General features: G+C 45.3%; 1 protein-coding gene across 1 annotated transcript in view; it reads left to right on the top strand.

Annotated features, from left to right (window-relative positions):
* The window catches only part of Ubc4 (ubiquitin conjugating enzyme 4), a 197,519-nt gene that overhangs the window by 165,578 nt on the left and 16,941 nt on the right, over positions 1-15,000 (top strand). The window contains exon 4 of the mRNA XM_068384811.1: positions 4,229-4,392. Coding sequence (XP_068240912.1) covers positions 4,229-4,392 — 164 coding nt within the window. The remainder of the gene's footprint in view (positions 1-4,228; positions 4,393-15,000) is intronic.

The raw sequence follows: 15,000 nt of genomic DNA, 5'->3' as shown, positions 1-15,000 counted from the left end.
ATATATATATATATATACACACATATACTTTATACGTATTTCTTTGGACATTATTAGAAATTCTTTGTATCATTTTTCGATGTTTCGATTATTTGAATGTCAGTAATGCATCAAAAGGAAATCCCATGGTTTGCCACATGCCTTTCGCCAGAAATATGACGTCATCAGACTTTTCTTAGATTTACTGTAAGTAGTACTATTATCATAACTACTGATACAGACTACTAAAACACTTGATCTCGTTACTCTGTGTTTAGATGATGGGAATACAGTAATAAGATTACTCGGCAACACGCTAATAAGAAATTATTCAATTTGTCAGCGTACTTCCGCCAAAAATATGACGTCACAAGACGTAACGTAAACTCAACAAAGAATGACTTGCAAAATATGTAAATCCCTTTTCTATTTTCTTGTAAGAAATGAGAGAAAATACTAACTTACCAAACAAAAATACTTTATTTTCATAATATAAAAGGAAATATTTGTTAAGAAAATGTTTGTCCTATTAGTGTACTTTCTTAAGATAAATATCGATTTATTATCAGTGATTAAATAAAACCAGCGTAGAGTCAAATTTACGCTATGTAGTACAGTACTCACAACGACCAATACAGACCCACAAAATACTTTGTATTTCGGTAATACTTGATATTTCGATAATGGGAATACTAGTGCTAATTGTTAGTCTGTTGGAAGGAAATCACTGTATTGCCCGGTCAGTTTCCGCCGGTAATATGACGTCACCAATATGTTATATGAATTCGACAGATATTAAAACTTTTCTTAATGTACTTTTTACTGAAAATGAATACTGTATATTATCAATAAAAGAAAATACTAATTTACCCAGATAAATTCGTTTATTTTTATACAAGAAAATAGATTATTTCCCATGAAATATTTGTCTACATATTCAGGAACAAGTGGCAACGAGCCATACTGGATCACGCAAGAAGACCTGAATGATATTGCTCGTGATTTGTATCTGTCAAAACAGCAGTCAGAGCTCTGGGCTTCTCGGCTTAAACAGTGGAACCTAGTCCAGGAAGATGTAAGGATCACCAGTTTCAGGAATCGGAACAATGACCTTGCTTCCTTTTTCGACATGGAAAACAAGTTGTGCTACTGCACAAACATACCTGGCTTGTTCACGTCCCTTGGTTTGCCACATAATCCTTCAGATTGGCGTCTTTTCATAGACACTTCCAAGCAAAGTCTCAAGGCTGTGCTTCTGCACAACGGGAATAAATATCCCAGCATTCCCATTGCGCACACTGTCCATCTAAAGGAGTCCTATGACAATATGGAGCTTCTTTTAGAAGCTATTAAGTACAGCGAGTACCAATGGAGTCTGTGTGGGGACCTCAAGGTCATTGGTCTTCTTATGGGTATGCAAGCCGGCTTCACAAAGTATTGTTGTTTTCTCTGCCTCTGGGATAGTCGAGCTGTATCCCAGCATTACAAGAAGAAAGACTGGGGGTCTAGAAGCACTTTTGTTCCTGGCAAACACAGCGTCAAGGGGAATCCTCTGGTGGACATGAATAAGGTGCTTCTTCCTCCTCTTCACATCAAGCTTGGTTTGATGAAGAATTTCATGAAGGCGTTGGACAAAAATGTTGCTGCCTTCCAACACTGCTCTACTGTGTTCCCAGGTGTTAGTGCTGCTAAGCTCAAAGAGGGCATCTTTGTCGGACCTCAGATCCGAGAAGTGCTGAAGGATACTGATTTTGAGGAGCTTCTTAACTTAAAGGAACTGAGAGCATGGGAAGCATTCAAGTCAGTCTGTAGTGGCTTCCTTGGTAACACACGCGTACCAGATTACCAAGCCTGTATTGAAAAGTTGCTAAAGTCTTACGAGGGTATGGGGGGCCAAATGTCACTCAAGATTCATTTTCTCCATTCCCACCTCAACTTCTTCCCGCCAAACCTTGGAGCAGTGAGTGATGAGCATGAAGAAAGATTCCACCAAGACATTACGAAGATGGAGAGCAACTATCAAGGCAAACGGAACCCCGGCATGATGGGAGACTTCTGCTGGATGCTCTTGCGTGACATCCCGGAGGCAAAATACACCAGATCCTCTAAGAAAACACACTTTTGACTGTCTGTGGTACTATGAATTGTGTAATTGTGTCATCCAAGTATATTGATTCAATTAGTGTTCTTTATCTATCCGGTTTTATCTGTTATAAGCTGCTGCAACTCTTGAAATGTGCACATATATTCTCTGTTTATACTAAAATGAGACTACTTAAAAGCCAGAAAAATAGAGGTGATAGAGCAAAACTATTTATAAATTTGAATTCAGCACACCCAAATTAGCAAAAAAACCTATCCCTATTCTTGCCTCAGACCAAAAATTTTTTTCTTGTAAACCAGTGTTATGTATGCTTGAATATGATTCTATTAGAAAAAAATTTATGTCAATGAATAAGGATAAGGAAATTAGAATTTATATAGAATTATCAGTAATTACCTTATAAGTGTATTTGATGCTTAAGATTAAACAAGAAATTGATTTCTACCCTTCTGTTCCCTTAGCTCATGAATCACACAGCTTTCAATCTATACTTGCAACTGTCAAACTTTGTTTTGTTCTGACAACCGATAAATAATCAACAAATTGCGGTGAACTAGAAATGATGCTGGGACACATTTCTTGTTCTTGCTGTTTAAAGAGATTCATTAAAAAAAAATTCTGTTAAGAAATAAGAGAGAGAAGAAAAACTTTTCCTTATGAAACAAACAAAGTGATATTGTATCTGCTTTAGGGCCAGATGTCTATGTTATTACATAGAATTTTATTTCTTTCTATATATAATTTAAACAGGCTTTAATGTATTGTCTTTTTCATTCTATTTATGTATTCAAACTAAATTGTGTGCATTATTTTGTCATGCAGGAAGGAATAAAATATTAAATGGAAATAATAAGCTGAAAATAATTAGAAAAAAAATGCTGAAAAGATAGGAAATGAGTTTAAGGGATATGATTAAAATTTAATGTAAAGAGAAGATTTTAAATTAGATACATGTGTAATAAGGATTTTTACTGAGAGAGAGATAGTATGAGAGTTAGTTATTTATCTTTATGATTTTGTAACTATTAGTGATGTTTTAGTAATTTTTTATCTTATTTTTTTACTTGTGGTAGGATAAATATTCATATGTTCATTGAAAAAGAAAGTTACAGTATTATATTATATACAAAACCTTGACACATGGCATTCTATTGCATGGCTCAGAACGATTAGTTTGAGCAGACATTATTGCATTCTAAAAAGTCATGACTTGAAAAAATAATTGTGCTTCATTAAAGCATAACTTCAAGGATGACCCCAAAGGCAAAGAATCCCTTTTGGACTTCTTCTTCGTCCTCCTGCCATACACTACCCATTTATAGGGTAACCCCTCCCAACACTCAGCACAAGGGGAAGCTTGACTGCAGGAGCATTCTCCCAGGAACTCATAAAGGTTCCACGTGTATTGCCCAGCGTCCCTAAACATTTCCGCAGACATCCTCACTTAAGAAACGAAGTCGCTAACATGCTGAAAAGAGAAAAAGAATAAGTATTAAAGTTTGTCAAAAAATCCAGCCAGTGAGAACATCTGTCCTCACTGATGGTTGCTATTAAAGTGACTATCCAGTGAGCAAGCAGAGGGCCGGGCTTCTCCACTCACAGTCCGTAACTAGTCACCACCTATTTACACCTCATTATGAAGTTTTCACTGCCATGTATTCCAACTTCACTGTCATTTGTATTATGTTAAGGACTAAGGTTTGTATTTCTACTGTAACAAATACTTTTTTTAATGGATACAAACTATCATTTACAGAGGGGTCCTTTCTTTCTCTCTGGCTTATTTGTTACTGCTTCAACTCAGACTTGAAAGCTAAATGATTTGTTAAATTCTGTTGGAGAGGTAGTAGCATGCCCTTTTTTTAATTGCTTCACTTGTGCTAGTAACTAGGGTTTTTGTGTTCTTTAGTTTTTTTTTATAGTTTAGTATTGTTGCCATTACTAATGAAGTTTTCTTTAACAAAATATGACTTTTTCAAATCATAAAGTTGGCCACCAGTGCAGTACTGTATATTGAAAATCTTTTTGCAAAAGTAACTTGTGGTATATAACAAGCAATACTTTTCCATATGTTAGTTATTTTATTGAATTTTGAGGAATAACATCAGGGATAACTTCTGATCCATTGCAATGTGTACTTTTCAGGGCTGCAGCAATGACTCTTAGAACTGTTCTGTTATCCTTGCAAGCATTGTTAGCAGCAGCTGAACCTGATGATCCCCAGGATGCTGTTGTAGCTAGACAGTTCAAAGAGAACCACTCTCTTTTCTTGGAAACAGCTCAGTATTGGTCTCATGTCCATGCTGGAGGTTAGTATTATTTAGTGTTTTTGGTAGGACTTCTGACTAGGAGTGTATGTGTTGTGTTACTAATGATTGAAAGATTATGACAAAAACTAAATGATAACAAGGAGACTTTTGTATTAAAGATTTTAATTCTGTGTCTGTTAGACCAGACCTTACCCACCTGACTCTTCATGTATGGTTAGTGTCATCATCCGTGGTAGATAGTTAGCTTGGACCAATTAGATATGAAAGTGTTTGAAAACAGAAAACTCCCATATAAGCTGAGGTATCCACCCACAAAAAACCCTTTTTCAATATTAAACTTACCCGGTGATCATATAGCTGTCAGCTCTGCTGCCCGACAGAAAAACCTAAGGACGAAATACGCCAGCGATCGCTATACAGGTGGGGGTGTACATCAACAGCGCCATCTGTCGAGCAGGTACTCAAGTACTCCATGTCAACACAGAACCAATTTTCTCTCTGTCGTGCCACCGGCAAGACCTACTAAATACGCTGTTGTTTTCTGGATTGATTTTCACGTTATTTGGTGAAGTATTCATTTCTGGTTATTAGCTATCGCTGTGCAGAAGTTATCTTCAATACTTCCTTGCATTCTTTTATTGGATTTTGGATTATTTGTTGACGACTTGGATAGATTTTGAATTCCCCCCTTTGACTAATTCAAGATGTCTGACCCTTCTCAAGTCCCCAAGTACAGGAAGTGTAGCGCTAGGGACTGTTCAAGGCGTCTTCCGAAGGCCTCTATCGATCCGCACACCGTTTGTTCCAATTGTAGGGGTAAAGCCTGTCAATTGGAAGATCGATGTGAGGAATGCGTTGGGCTTTCGGAATTCGATTTTCAAGAATTCCTGAAATATGCACGTAGGCTAGAGAAGGATAGGATCAGGAGGAGTTCGTCTCGCTCAATTTATTTTTCCTCTCCCCATGCCCCACAACCTATTCCTTCCCCTGTAGTGGTTGCACCCGACCCCCCTGCTAGCTCTCATCAACCTTCGATGGCAGATATGATGCGTGCCATCCAGGCTCTAGGTGAGAGAGTCGAGTCATTGGCGAATGACCGCAATCAACTCATGGCTGACGTCAGGGAGTTGAAAGGTAAAAGTGCAGTGGGAAGTGAAGTGAGTGTTAGTGCAGTGAAAAGTGTCAGTGTTACGCATGAGGGTGCGTCTGTTCGTGCCTGTCGTCCTCCCAGTCCGGGACCTCTTGCAAGCTCCCAAGCCCAGGGGAGAAGCAATGTCGTACGACCAAAGGGTTCGACAGGCTTTAATCAGCGGACAGACGTTCCCTCCGTGGTTTCGGACGTATCTTGCCTAGATCGTCCCACCCACAAGAAGACGAGTGAGCCCGTTCATTCCTCGTCTGCGGAAGAGGTTTCACGCCAGAAACGATGGACCAAGGTCTCACGGCCTCTTAAACACAAGGTCCCTTCCGAGCAAGTCCAACGGCCCAGGTGTAGCCACTGGGTCAGTTCGGACTCGCTGCAGTCCTCCTCCGACTGCACACCTCCTAAGAGAGGCAAAGTGGTACCGCAACAGGCAGTAACTCCGTCTGTTGCCGCACCAGCTGTTGTAGACCCTAAGTGGTCTTTGCTGCAGTCTATGCAGACTCAGTTAGCTGCTGTTATGCAGGAGTATCGTGCGGAGAAGGTTGACGCTGCACCCGTTAGCCTACAACCTACCACGGTTGTGCGCCCAGCAGACGCTGAGGCTGCCTGCTCCCACACTCCAGCTGTGAGAGCTCCTCCACCCATGCGCAGTCGACCCTGCCAGACGCATGCTGACGTTCACAGACGCACGGAACCCTCCGTTGACGTTCGTGTGCTACCACAACAACAGGAGGGTGGAGTTAAGCTGCCGTGTTTTGACGCGGTGCGTCAGCCTCCGCAACCCACGGTGGTCTCCGCTATCCGTCCACAGTCGGGAGTAGACGCTTTGCGCACCCACTCAGCTATGGTTGTTGCCAGTTCTCAGACTGACCAACAGTGGCATGACGTTGGGTCCAGTGCAGCCACGCATGCACCCGTGCTGCCGGACTCAGCCGTCCAGCTTTTACCTACTCCGTTGCCTCTTCCTCCTCAACATTCAGACGATGGACTCTCTGATGATGACGAAGCTGCACATCTTGACGACCAACACTCGGACATCGACGAACCCAAGACCACGCCTCCCTCCTTAGACTTTAGGAAAGTGCTTGCGCTGTTCAAGGATTTATATCCGGATCAGTTTGTGTCTGCAGCACCACGCTCGCCTCCCTCTGAGTTCGCTTTAGGCATGCAGTCAGCAGCTCCTGCCTTTACGAAGCTCGTACTCGCTCGCTCGTCCAAGAGAGCTTTAAGGGTACTGGGAGAGTGGTTGCAGTCCAAAAAGCAACTTGGGAAGACATCCTTCATGTTTCCCCCGGCCAAGCTTGCTTCCAGATCTAGCGTCTGGTATACCACGGGAGAAGTTCTCGGCTTGGGAGTTCCTGCCTCTGCCCAGGGCGACTTCTCAAGTCTGGTAGACTCTCCCCGCAGGCTGGCTATGAGACACTCCAAGATTTGCTGGACTCCTTCGGATATGGACCATCTTATGAAGGGAGTTTTCCGTGCATTCGAAGTCTTTAACTTCTTGGACTGGTGTTTGGGAGCGTTGAGCAGGAAGACCTCCCCTTCTGATAAGGAAACTTCCATGCTCATTATGTCCTGCATGGACAAAGCCATACGGGATGGTTCTAGTGAGCTTGCGGCTTCTTTCGTGTCCGGGGTCCTCAAGAAGCGGGATCACCTTTGCTCCTTCTTGTCAGCTGGAGTCACCCCATGTCAAAAGTCGGAGCTTATGTTTGCCCCGCTCTCGAAGTGTCTTTTCCCTGAAGAGTTGATCAAGGAGATTGCCGCCTCCTTGATCCAGAAAGACACTCATGACCTGGTGGCGTCATCCGCACGCAAAGCCACCCCTTTGCCCTCCGTGCCTAGACCCAGGATGGACACTCCAGCGTCAAGGTTCATTCCGCCCTTTCGTGGCAGAGCCTCCAGCAGAGGAGGTGCTCGTGCCGGAAGTCAACGTGGGAGCAAGAAGAAGGGTTCTAAGTCCTCTAGAGGCAGAGTCTGACTGCCACCTTCTTCAGACAGCAGTGGGAGCCAGGCTCAAGAACTACTGGCAGGCCTGGGAGAACAGGGGCGCAGACGCACAGTCTGTGAAGTTACTCAGAGAGGGGTACAGGATTCCATTCTTGCGCAAGCCCCCTCTAGCAACAACTCCCATCGACCTCTCTCCCAGGTACAGAGAGGAGGACAAGAGGCTAGCTTTACAGCAAGAGGTGTCTCTCTTACTACAAAAGGGAACGGTAGTCATAGTCCGGGACCATCAATCCCCGGGCTTCTACAACCGCCTCTTCTTAGTGGCGAAGAAGACAGGAGGGTGGAGACCGGTGCTAGACGTCAGTGCTCTGAATGTCTTTGTCACAAAGCAGACGTTCACCATGGAGACGACAAAGTCGGTTCTAGCATCGGTCAGGAAGGAAGACTGGATGGTCTCGTTAGACCTAAAGGACGCTTACTTTCACGTCCACATCCACCCAGATTCCCAACCTTTTCTAAGGTTCGTTTTCGGGAAGGTTGTATACCAGTTCCAAGCCCTGTGCTTTAGCCTAAGCACGGCACCTCTAGTTTTTACCAAACTGATGAGGAATATTGCCAAATTCCTGCATTTAGCAAACATCAGAGCCTCCCTCTATTTGGACGACTGGCTTTTAAGAGCTGCGTCAAGTCGTCGCTGTCTGGAGAATCTACAGTGGACTCTGGATCTGACCAAGGAATTGGGTCTCCTGGTCAATATGGAAAAGTCCCAACTCGTCCCATCCCAAACTATAGTATACCTAGGAATGGAGATTCAGAGTCAAGCTTTTCGGGCTTTTCCGTCGGCCCCCAGAATCAGTCAAGCCCAAGAATGCTTCCAGTCCATGCTGAAGAAGGACCGATGTTCAGTCAGACAGTGGATGAGTCTGATAGGGACGCTTTCATCACTGGAACAGTTCATCGCGTTAGGGAGACTCCACCTCCGCCCCCTTCAATTTCACTTAGCTGCTCACTGGAGAAAGGACAAGACGCTAGAAGCGGTCTCGGTTCCTATTTCCGAGAAGATGAAGTCTTCACTGACTTGGTGGAAGAACAACATTCTCCTCAGGGAGGGTCTGCCACTGGCTGTTCAGACCCCCGACCACCTTCTCTTCTCGGACGCATCGGACACGGGCTGGGGTGCGACATTGGACGGTCGGGAATGCTCGGGCACGTGGAATGCGGATCAAAGAACGTTGCACATCAACTGCAAGGAGCTACTGGCAGTTCATCTGGCCTTGAGAAGCTTCAAGTCCCTCCTTCTAGGCAAGGTGGTGGAGGTGAACTCCGACAACACCACAGCCTTGGCGTACATCTCCAAGCTAGGAGGGACTCATTCGATGACGTTGTACGAGATCGCAAGGGACCTCCTCACCTGGTCAAGAGATCGAAACGTATCCCTAGTAACGAGGTTCATTCAAGGCAACATGAATGTCATGGCAGACCGCCTCAGCCGGAAGGGTCAAATCATCCCAACAGAGTGGATCCTTCACAAGAATGTTTGCAACAGACTATGGGCCTTATGGGGTCAGCCTACCATAGATCTGTTCGCAACCTCGATGACCAAGAGGCTTCCAATTTATTGCTCACCGATTCCGGACCCAGCAGCAGTTCACGTAGATGCCTTTCTTCTGGATTGGTCCCATCTAGACCTTTATGCGTTACCCCCGTTCAAGATTGTCAACAGAGTACTGCAGAAGTTCGCCTCTCACGAAGGGACAAGGTTGACGTTGGTTGCTCCCCTCTGGCCCGCGAGAGAATGGTTCACCGAGGTACTGCAATGGCTAGTAGACGTTCCCAGAACACTTCCTCTAAGAGTGGACCTTCTGCGTCAGCCGCATGTAAAGAAGGTACACCCAAGCCTCCACGCTCTTCGTCTGACTGCCTTCAGACTATCGAAAGACTCTCGAGAGCTAGAGGCTTTTCGAAGGAGGCAGCCAGAGCGATTGCTAGAGCAAGGAGGACATCCACTCTCAAAGTCTACCAGTCGAAGTGGGAAGTCTTCCGAAGCTGGTGCAAGTCGAAATCAGTATCCTCAACCAGTACCTCTGTAACTCAGATAGCTGACTTCCTTTTATACCTAAGGAAGGAAAGATCCCTTTCAGCTCCCACGATCAAAGGTTACAGAAGCATGTTGGCAGCAGTCTTCCGTCACAGAGGCTTAGATCTTTCCAACAACAAAGATCTACAGGACCTCCTTAAGTCTTTTGAGACCTCGAAGGAGAGTCGGTTGGCCACACCAGGTTGGAACTTAGACATGGTACTAAGGTTCCTTATGTCAGCAAGGTTCGAACCACTTCAATCAGCCTCTTTTAAAGATCTCACTTTGAAGACTCTTTTCCTCGTCTGCTTAGCAACAGCTAAAAGAGTCAGTGAGATACACGCCTTCAGCAGGAACATTGGATTTACATCTGAAACGGCTACATGTTCCTTACAGCTTGGTTTTTTAGCCAAAAACGAACTTCCTTCTCGTCCTTGGCCCAAATCGTTCGATATTCCAAGCCTTGCTAATTTGGTTGGAAATGAACAAGAAAGAGTACTATGCCCTGTAAGAGCTCTTAAGTACTATTTGAGACGTACTAAACCATTACGTGGACAGTCAGAAGCTTTATGGTGCGCCATTAAGAAACCTTCTTTACCTATGTCGAAGAATGCAGTTTCTTATTATATCAGACTTTTGATTCGAGAAGCTCATTCCCATCTGAATGAGGAGGACCATGCTTTGCTGAAGGTAAGGACACATGAAGTTAGAGCTGTCGCAACTTCAGTGGCCTTCAAACAAAACAGATCTCTGCAGAGTGTAATGGATGCAACCTATTGGAGAAGCAAGTCAGTGTTCGCATCATTTTACCTTAAAGATGTCCAGTCTCTTTACGAGAACTGCTACACCCTGGGACCATTCGTAGCAGCGAGTGCAGTAGTGGGTGAGGGCTCAACCACTACATTCCCCTAATCCCATAACCTTTTTAATCTTTCTCTTGAAATGTTTTTTATTGTTGTTTTTGGGTTGTCCGGAAGGCTAAGAAGCCTTTCGCATCCTGGTTGATTTGGCGGGTGGTCAAATTCTTTCTTGAGAAGCGCCTAGATTAGAGGTTTTGATGAGGTCCTTTAGTATGGGTTGCAACCCTTCATACTTCAGCTCCTATGAGTCGCTCAGCATCCTATGAGGATCGCGAGGCTCAGTAAGGAAGACGTACTTAAAAAGGCAGAGTAATTGTTCAAGTCGACTTCCTTACCAGGTACTTATTAATTTTATGTTTGTTATTTTGAATAACTGCTAAAATGAAATACGAAATACTTAGCTCTTAATGTTAACATATATGCTGGTCTCTACCCACCCCCCTGGGTGTGAATCAGCTATATGATCACCGGGTAAGTTTAATATTGAAAAATTTTATTTTCATTAGTAAAATAAATTTTTGAATATACTTACCCGGTGATCATAAATTAAAGGACCCACCCTTCCTCCCCAATAGAGACCCAGTGGGCCGAGGAGAAAATTGGTTCTGTGTTGACATGGAGTACTTGAGTACCTGCTCGACAGATGGCGCTGTTGATGTACACCCCCACCTGTATAGCGATCGCTGGCGTATTTCGTCCTTAGGTTTTTCTGTCGGGCAGCAGAGCTGACAGCTATATGATCACCGGGTAAGTATATTCAAAAATTTATTTTACTAATGAAAATAACATTTCTGCACAATTATTACTTTTGTATGTTTAAAAAATCTAATTACTGATTGCCAGCCATAATGCCCATCTTCATTAAGTATTTTGTAAAAAAAACTTTTTTTTTTTTTTTTTTTTGTAATTCAGCTAATCAAACCATAAATTCTTAGTTAATATTTGACTTCTAAGTATTAGCATCACCAGAGGATGACACATGCTAAGTAATAAATCTCATATCTTCTGCATCGATATTTATGTCTAGGGGTAAAATTCTGTTTGATCTTTGATATTCAGTTGTAATCTCACTCTGTTAATCTTTTTTTTGTAGAGTATGCTTGCTAGGTTCAGGGTTGTTTTTAACTTGTAAAGTAATAAGGCTTCCTCCTCTGCCAGGTCAAGATCATTCTTGGATCAAAAGTCAACAACCTGGAAAGAGGCCTGGTCTACTAAGGCCTTATTTCTAAATGCCCTAACTGCTGAATTTGTGATATCTATTTGTTCCGTAACTGGAATACAAACCAATGCTATTTATAGGGGTACTGTATTACTTTCAGCGAAGCCAAAAAGACGAGCCATTAGAATTTAGTGAGGGTTAACTATCTATTCCGCGAGTTGGCAGTAGGTAGGGGGTAGCTAGCTACCCCTCTCACTCTCACACCTGTGACTGTGCTTCACTTTGCTTTTGACTTGGATGGAGAATGGTTGTTGCCGCTCTACCTCCTCTCCGTTATTTTGGATGGCCATTAATCTGTTTTTACTTTTTCTTTCAGTGTGTGTGCGCTGAGTTCTTCCTACCAGCCATGCGTACCTGCCCTAGTTCTGAGGGCTGCACCTACGGTACCTTCATTTCTATGGTGGAAACTAATCTTTCCTGTCTTTGTCTGGTCTGCAGGGGACAGCATTGCGATGAATCTAATAAGTGTAATGAATGCTGGGAGTGGTCTGCCTCTCCGTGGGAAAGGTATGGATGGCGTCGGGAGAAGAGGTCCAAGCGGGATGGTTTTCCTTCAAAGGTTCCTTTGAAGCAGAAGAAACATAAGGCTTCTTCTTCTGCTCCCCGACCTTCCTCCTAATCTCCTACTCGAGGGGGGAACAGTCGAGTACAGTAGTAGCGTAGGCTGCCTTACTCCTGGTCAATCTCGATCCTCGAGAGACGGTGTTGCCTCCCCTAGTGAGGTGGCCCCGGCTCTCCCCCAAGGGAGGCCGTGTCTCTTTCGCCCTTATTAGAGGTTTGGCCGTCTTTGGGTTTACCCGCCCCTCCCTCCAAGGAGGCTCTGCTGCAGATGCTTCACCAGTGTGCTGAGCTGCAGCGATCGTCAGCTTCGAGGGTGACTCCTTGATCTTGGTCGACGTGGTGTATCAGAGGTCTCGTCTGCTGCCCTACCAGCAGACGCTGTTGCTGCTTCATCTGCGTCTTCCACCGGCGCTGCCGAGGACTGTACTTCTCCCCCTGATGAACATCCTTCGGGGTGGAGCAAAATCCAAGGCATGTCTCTCCTGCAAGTGTCCCCTTTCTCGTTAGCATGAAGGGGCACTCATAGAGACTCCTCTTCGGAGGCCTTCTGCCGATGAGCTTGCTGATCCTCCTGTTGCTGAGGAACATTGTCATCGTGGTCAAGACTTCTCCGATTTCATCCACTGCTGCGCCTTCTGGGTATCTCTTCGCCTTCGGTGAAGAGACGCCCTTTCGGCTCTTCGTCACCACAGCTTTCCTCTTCGGCGGAACCTTCTCATGCCTCTTCTGGTTCCCAACCTTTGCCTGCTTCAACGGACTCTCCATCTTACCAACGAACTTCTGTTTGTATCTCGCCTGTGAGGGATCGTTCGCGATCTCCTGAGAATGTGCTCCCTTCCAAAGGACACATTTCTCCTTCAGAACATCTTGCTGCTGTTTGCCAACCATCTGCATATCATTCTCCTGCTCAACATTCTCCGTCTCTTCAGGCTCCTGCTCAGCGTTCTCCTGCTCATTAGGTTCTAGTTCATTGTCCTGCAGCTCGTGAATTGCTTGCTCGTCAGCGTTGGGATCCCCCTACAATTCATCGGTCGCCTGCTTGTCAGCGTTCACCTACTCGTCAGATCTCTACTCATAGACCTGCTGCTTGTAAATCGCCTGCTCCCCGTTTGCCGACTCACCAGACTACAGATCAAATTTTGCTGCCGATTGATCATAGTGTTTTTTCGGCTTCACATAAGGCCCGATGGCTCTCGCGTCAATTGCATTGCTCCCTGACGGCTCGTCAATCATCAGTGTTACCCGTTGCTTCAACTTTCTCCGATGAACCAGCATTCGCCAACACGTCAGCGGTCATCGACCGCCCATCATTTGACTGAAAAGGTGAGCAACCACCCTTAGCCATGCGAAGATCGCCAGCTAACATCGACCTCTCAGCAGCAGGATACTTACAAAGGTAAGATCCTTTCCAGGTCTCCTCCATGAAGAACTTTAGTTCTTTCCCCAAGGAAGAGTAAGGTTCCCTCCCATCATTCAACGTCGCCACATTCCCCTCCCCGCAAACGCATAGTAGCGTGACCGGCGGGGAAGGAGGAAGAGGGCAAGCCACAGGTCTTCAGAATTCTGAAACTGCCGGCTCCAAGGAACGAATCAACATCGACGCTTCTGAAGTCTTCCTCGTCTGGGATGAAGACTCCTCGGAAAAACCCTTCGACCTCGTTCCTTTCAGGGGAGCATTTGGACAGCGCATCCATCAGCAAACAGCCTTGGTTAGGGCCGTAACTCAGGCCTTCGGGCCTAGTATACTAAGTTCTCGCCTTGCCAAAGCTCCCGGGGTCTCCTTTGGGGACTCTGCTGTTCTTCAGGCAAGGTACCTTGGCTGCGTCTCCCCTGAAGAAGAAGAGAGGAGTGCCTGACAATTTACCGTCATCAAAGGTCAAGCTGACTCTGTCCAGAGCTTCAAGGATAGAGGTTGTCCCTGCTGGTCCATCTTTACCTCTGTATCTCACTGCCTCATCTTCCCATCTGAGAGGCACTCGCAGGGAAGAGTTGTTCATGGACTCTCCCCAATCGTCTCCAACGGAAGAAGCTCTTCGAGAGGGCTCCGTTTCAGCTTTGCCAGTCCTCTCCATTAATGTCCTGAAGGTCATTCCGCCTAGACCTACAGTTTAGGAGACCTTTTTTCCCTTTAAGAGGGAGTCAAAGGACACCAAAACAGTTCCAAAGTCCTTTTCCAGGATTCAAAGTCAGAGTCAGGAATATAGTCAGTTAACCGAATATTGACCTCAACCCACCCAGAGACGAGATCTCAGCGGTGAATAATGATGACAACGCTGCCAGCCCAACATCAGACGGCGACCAGAGAGAATCAAAATTAAAGGCAGGTTCTGGCTTCCATGAGGGCTCTCAGTGGGTTGTCAGACCCAGAGATGGCTCCTTAAGAGGGCAAAGATATGGTCCTGGACTGTGTCATGGACACTCAGAGACCTCTGAAGTCCAATGCGGCCCTGCCCTGGTCCCGGGGATTGAAGAGCTCGGCGTAAGGTTGCCTCCCAACTTGCCGTTCTCTCTGTTTCGTACCGATCAGGCTCGTCCTCCAAACTCCTCCCACCTCGGGGTGTCCACCAGAGGGGATATGTTATGAAGTTCTCGACGAGCCTTGCTCGACATTACCTCTCCACCACTCTCTTGAGGAGTTGACGAAGGTAGTCTATCTAGAGAGGCTTTCTTCTAGTCAGGTTGCGTTCTCGGCCTCAGAAATCTTAAACCAAGAGAAAGTTACGAAGTACGCCATGCAGACTACTTCGTGGCTGGAGCTTTGGTTGGGATCCATGGGAATCCTGGTACGGACCAAGGAATTCTCAAAGGAAAGTTCAGTACCAGGAAGGCAATGGAG

The sequence above is a fragment of the Palaemon carinicauda genome, chromosome 1, assembly GCF_036898095.1.
Source record: "Palaemon carinicauda isolate YSFRI2023 chromosome 1, ASM3689809v2, whole genome shotgun sequence".
In the NCBI taxonomy this organism is placed as follows: domain Eukaryota; kingdom Metazoa; phylum Arthropoda; class Malacostraca; order Decapoda; family Palaemonidae; genus Palaemon; species Palaemon carinicauda.
This window is presented reverse-complemented; position numbering and strand designations above follow the sequence as displayed.